We start from the raw sequence: 5,909 nt of genomic DNA, 5'->3' as shown, positions 1-5,909 counted from the left end.
GGTATGTGCAGCAACTTTGGCCTCATGCATGAGCAACAACAAGTTCCATCAAATTTGAGAATGCACTCCTTTACAGGAGTTTGACGTCTCATGCCACGTCGTGCTGAGTGACAATTGAGCATTCCCAATAATCTTTCTATTTACCCTTATAGGCATGCACCCGCCACGGACAGCCCTCCTTCACACATACCACATCGTACTTACGAGATTTGCACTCAACTGTTTTAAACTCTCGCATAAGAAAGAGAGACCAACACTTAACAGCTTCCTTCACCTCTTTAATTGAGTGGTACCTCGCACCCTGGATAATTTCATTCTCCATTCAATTCGAAGGCACGCTAGATCCGTCATGTACGATAAGGTGACTGAAGTCGCTGCTTACCCATTCTTCAGGCACATCATCGTCATCATCAGACGAATCGGTATTCATTGCTTCATCCAATTCACGTTCTTCGTCTTGCAGCTGTTCAACAATAAAGGGTATGTTCTCGCTCTCATCAGCCACGCATTGAGGTGCTGCGGTGCCACCTGCCTCAATGTTTGCCTCCTCAAATTCGTCATCAATATTTTCATCTCCTGGAGCAGCTTCAATATTTATCAAAGGGTTCTGGTGCACACTGACAAGGAGTACCAATAGCCATTGCCAATGACTTGCATTTTGCAGATAAGTTAACCAGTCCTCGTTGCTTGCAAGTGGCATCAGCTCCCAGATCAAAGCGTGAGTGGTACGATTTATGACGCACTGAACACTCACAGTGTGTGTCTCCTAATTAATCCTCAATCCTCTCATTAACCAGTTGCATAGGGATTCAAATGTCCTCTCGTGCGGTCTGATAATTCCTCTGACCGCACAGTTGAATTCACTTAAATCTACCACATTCGGCTCATAAATCACATTTCCTTCTCCGTAATATATATTGAAAATATCCTTCTTGGAAGACATATCTATCAATCATTAATAAACTAGTTATACTATATATTAATACACAACGATCCTAAGTTTCAGCGATTTTCAGATTATATTTTTCAGATTCTAAACTATTCAGAATATAAATTATACTGAAAATAATTGAAAATACTAAAAACTATTCAAAATATAACTACTCTAAGAAATATTTCCTAGATTATAGTTATTTGCAAGTAATTATACGGCTAGAATGAGAATATACCTCCAAATCGACGTGTGAACAGGGCTTCGCCGCTTCCTCTTCTCTCTTCCTCTCCTTCCTTTCTTTTTTTTCTGATTTTTGCTGAATAAAATGGAAATTTAGTGGCAGGTGGGGGCTTATATAGCCGGGGGGACCTCCCGTCCGACCAACGGGCGGGATGCCCCTCGGCACCACCTCCCGCCCGTTGGATGGGCGGGATGCCCCCGCAGGGACCTCTTCGTGAATAAGATAACTTTCTTATTTGCGAACAGACCCACAGGGAACCTCCCGCCCGCTGGATGGGCGGGAGGTCCCCGGCCCCACGTCTCCCGCCTGATCAACGGGCGGGAGGTACCCATTTTTTGAATTTTTTCCAACCTGACCCGTTTCCGAATTTTATTTTTTTATCCTTTTTTTAAAAAAAATCGACGTTGAGACCGTATACGGAGGAAGAGCAGTGCATGTTGAAGGACCGCTCTCGCCGAGCCCCAGCACAGCGCGGAAGCCCGTGCCTGATGGGATGATGGCGGTGCGCTAAGGCCTGTGGTGTCGTTGAGGAAGCGGCGGCGGTCACCGAGCGTGGCGACAAAGAGGGTGAAGAAGCAGAGCAGCGATTCGGCCCCGTAGATAGGGATGGCCATCTTCAGGTTGAGCTGGGTCAGGATGCCTTTGCCTCTTACCAGTGAGTTCATGATGATGGCCATGCCCAGGAGCAAGCGGCACAGCCGAGCATGGCAATGCACCGGACGAAGAGCTCATCCTCCTGGAGTCCTGGTGATGGTGAAGCTTTTGCCTGTGGAAGTACCGAAAATGCTGTCATCCACCCAAGCCCGTGGTTTCTAGCCAATTTTGATTGAGAAATCACCCTGCCCTTGTTCACTGCTGCCTCCCTCCTACAGTTCTACTAGAGATACTCCTATGTACGAGGCAGAGGGCGTCTATCCAAACAGCACCATCCAAATTTTATTCTCAATCCAGTTTTCATAATCCAACCAAAATCTAGCTTCTCAAAGTCCACAATTTGATCCAAACGCTCCCTTAGTCTGGTTGAATAAAATGGTAATTGGTTGCTCCCATAATACTCATCATTTTGTTCTTTAAATACATTAGGATCGCTTAATAAATGCATTAGCTCACTTACACTACTACTCATTCCATTTTTTAAATTTATTATTTAGAACAAGTAATTAGTTCATTCAAAAATAAACTAATTGGATTATCCCAAATTTTATATATTTAAAAATGAAGGGATTCCCTCCATCTCAAAATAAATCAATTTTAGAGTTATACATGTCATCTTAAGTTTGAACAAACTAATAGTTTCATCATTCTTATAAAAAAACTAATAGATTCATCATGAAGTATATTTTCAGTGTGCCTATTTGGTTTTAGAGATATTGGTACTTTTGTCTATAAAATTGGTCAAACTTAAGATAGTTTGACTTAGCACAACTTTAAAAACTGATTTATTTTTGTGACGGATAGAGCACTAATCACGTACTAACAGCATAATGCTTGCATCCTACCCACATGCCAAACCCGGGGTGCAATGCAAGCAAGGAAAGCCCCTAAGGGTGGAGGCATCTCAGCCAGTCAGTCGTGACTCAAAATCCATAAACCCTGATCCGCGCTGGCTTTCAGGAACATATATGAAACCAAATTATTTAGTTAGGAACGGGGTAAAACAGAAACGGGATTTTTTTTTCTATCAGCAATGCTGCAAACAAATGTAACTATTGCTTATAAAACTTCAATTAACATTGCAGCACGATGATGATGAGCATCAGAATTAGCATAGCCAATCATATAAGCATATGCAATTGCAAGTCCTCTACTGAGGTCAGTAAGTTCAATACAGGAGAGAGCTTCCATGTTGACAGACTTGCTAATAAACTTCGGTACAATCACGAACAGGAGAAACACATTTGAGATGAGAAAACATTCAATGCTTCTGACCAACATAAGGTGCAGAGTTCACCAAGCTGCCTTCGCAATTGTGACAGGACAAGCTCATTACACATCGGGTGGTGAACCACCAGGAACCAACTGTGACAGGACACACAATTGTGTTAGACATGGCAATTGGCATTAGACAGCACTGAAAGCACATAACATAAGCAATATCTAATCGAGATCCTTACTATCGCTATGTTGTTGCCGTTCAGCAGTATCTGGTCAAGTTTTGTAATGCGACGCCCTTCAGCCGTGTATTCACTGCAGAACAAGACAATAAACTGGTTCAAATAAGCAATTACACTAAATCATTAATATGGCAGGTGAACAAATCAGATCTAAGTGAACTTGTAACATTTGTTTCTACTATAGCTGAGCGTAGTAAATTCAAGTTTCAGAGGAAAACGGAGAACAAACAATATCAACATTTTGAGTAGGAGAAACACAAACTCCTCCAGTACTTCCAAAAAATTACATAGAATTTTACTATGATTAGTTGCAATGCATGGGCTTGGGGAAACTGGACAATGCACTACCTAGTAAGACTCTAAAAGGATCCTCTTCTGAAGGTGTGTTGCAGCTTATGTACAGAATTGGCAAAGTAAACAATTATGTCTTTTGCTGGTAGGAAGGAGATTGATGTGGAGTTGGTTTCTGTAATTCTGAACAGTGTTTTTAAGGCGTCGCCTAGGCGACAAGGTGGTGGTGGCTCGCCTCGCCTAAGGTGTCGCCTTAGTCCGCCTTAGCCCGCCTAGGCGATAAGGCAGTGGTGGCTCGCCTCGCCTCGCCTTAACGCTTTAAAAACCATGATTCTGAAGTTTCAAATCTCTTAACTAGGAGTTTATCAAGCTTCTAAAGGGATCTTTTGACAGTAGATCTGACTGCAATGACAAGCTATTCTTGGCTGCATCTCTGTTGGCTTTCACTAATAAGCTTGGAGCATCCTTACTGGTGGAGCTTTCTTGGATAAGATGGCTCCTGGCCTCCTCTTCCCAATTAAAAGTCCTGAATGCTATTCATCAAGTAGATACTAACTGGGAAGAAGAGTAGAGAGCCCTGTAACAAAGCTCTCAAACAACAGTAGTAAGATTAACTATCTCCTAGATATTGTTCAAGTTCAACCTTCATCATAACTTTTTCATTAAAAATTAGTAAGTCATATCCAAACCCGGTGATGATTGGTCTGAACTGCCCTCTATAAAAAAAATCTCAAAGCACAATTCAAAGGATTAGCTATATCTATGAAATTGTCCAAGCTCCACCACTATGACGCAATGAGACAGGACATTTTTGCACTAAAAATTTAATCACAACCAGGTGAGTAGGTGGTATGAACTAAACTGAAAAATAAACCTAACAAAACAAGAGAACACGGAACAACATAAAAGAGCAGGGACTGGGGTTTAGGGGTTTGGAGTGATTTTCGACGAACTACTCGGTGATGTCCTTTTTCATTAAAATTAAGCCATATACAAACCCAGTGATGTGTTGTTCTGAACTACCCTCTATAACAAAGATCTCGAAGCACAATTGCAGTTGTACAAGCTCTGCCAATTTGATGCAACGAGTACAGGCGACATTTTTGCACTAAACATTTAGACAAGGTTAGCTATAATCTATGAAATTGTCCGAGCTCCGCCACTTTGATGCAATGAGCACAAGAGACATTTTTTACTAAAATTTAGTCACAATAGGATGAGAAAATGGTCTGAACTAATAAACTGAAAACAACCCTAACCAAACACGAGTAACCCTCAGAACACGAAACAGCGTAAAAGAGCGAGCAGAGAGACTAGGGTTTAGGGGTTTGTAGTGATTTTCGACATACTACTCGGTGACGTCCTCCAGCACCATGTTGACGTAGACATCGAAGCCGCAGAGCGTGCCGACGAGCTCCTTGTCCCCCTTCATGATCACCCAGATCTTGGACCCGATGCACCGGTCGATCAGCTCTGCTCACCGCACCGATCCGCGCAACGCAGGCAGCCGCGCACGCCATGCAACACGAAACTGGTGATTCAACAACTCGAGCCCCGAAAAAGAAAAGGCAGAATGCATAATAAACAAGCGAATCGCGAGCCGCCGCTCGATGTAAAGCGAGGCTCTTCCGTCGCGCACCTGATGGGAGGAGCTGGGAGGGGTTGTTCTGGGACATGGCGCCGCCTCCGGTTGACCGGAACTGGCGAGGAAGGTCGCGGTCGGTGGGCGACGAGGAGGGCGCGAGCGCAACGGCGGAGGAAGGCGGGGGGAGAACGGGAACGGCGGCGGCGCAGAGGTTGGGGGCGTTTTGCTTCTGCGTTCGGTGGGTCCTACTACTACTCCTACTGCCCGTGACTCCTTGAGGCCGTGACGCCCTAGTCGATGACTCGATTCGTGCCGAGGTGGGGCACAGCCGCACGGCGGAGCCGCGCGTGTAGTCCCAGCCGTCCGATGGATCGATGGACGGCGCATATCGCCGCGTTGGCCACACGGATCTGAGCTGGACCGAGAAGCAGCGCCGTAGTTCATTTGGAGCCCAATACATGGTTTGGGCCGGTCCATTCCAGTTGCCATTAGCCGGAGAGTTTTTTGTAAAAAGGGGATTAAAAAAAACAAAATTCGAAAAAGTGGCGCCAGTTGGAGAAATTTAGAGAAATGGGTGCCTCCCGCCCGCTGAAAGGGCGGAAAGCAGCCTCCCGCCCAACCATAGGGCGGGATGCTCAAAAAAAAATTCCAAGGACCTCTTCGCGAATAAGAAAACTTTTTTTATTCGCGAAGAGGTCCCTGAAGCAGGCTTCCCGCCCGGCCACTGGGCGGGATGCCGTGCCC

General features: G+C 44.8%; 1 protein-coding gene across 1 annotated transcript; it reads right to left on the bottom strand.

Moving 5' to 3' along the window:
* Positions 1 to 2,922: 2,922 nt before the first annotated feature.
* On the bottom strand, positions 2,923 to 5,430 carry LOC112886108 (sm-like protein LSM5). The gene is made up of 4 exons (XM_025951887.1): positions 5,220 to 5,430; positions 4,930 to 5,053; positions 3,290 to 3,362; positions 2,923 to 3,194 (listed from the first exon to the last, which is right to left on the bottom strand). The coding sequence occupies exons 1-4, from the start codon at positions 5,254 to 5,256 to the stop codon at positions 3,162 to 3,164; spliced, it is 267 nt and encodes an 88-aa protein (XP_025807672.1). The 5' UTR covers positions 5,257 to 5,430; the 3' UTR covers positions 2,923 to 3,161.
* Between the last annotated feature and the right edge of the window lie 479 nt (positions 5,431 to 5,909).

The sequence above is a fragment of the Panicum hallii genome, chromosome 3 (genome assembly GCF_002211085.1).
Source record: "Panicum hallii strain FIL2 chromosome 3, PHallii_v3.1, whole genome shotgun sequence".
In the NCBI taxonomy this organism is placed as follows: Eukaryota; Viridiplantae; Streptophyta; class Magnoliopsida; order Poales; family Poaceae; genus Panicum; species Panicum hallii.
Note: the sequence above shows the minus strand (reverse complement) of the source record. Positions and strands in the feature narration are given on the sequence as shown.

Bases quoted from the DNA above. Each gene is read 5' to 3' on its own strand.
- LOC112886108 (XM_025951887.1), bottom strand. From the start codon at position 5,256: ATGTCCCAGAACAACCCCTCCCAGCTCCTCCCATCAG. The intron at 5,054-5,219 runs GTGCGCGACGGA...TGCGGTGAGCAG, and splicing joins CTCCCAGCTCCTCCCATCAG to AGCTGATCGACCGGTGCATC. The intron at 3,195-3,289 runs GTAAGGATCTCG...GTCCTGTCACAG, and splicing joins ACGGCAACAACATAGCGATA to TTGGTTCCTGGTGGTTCACC.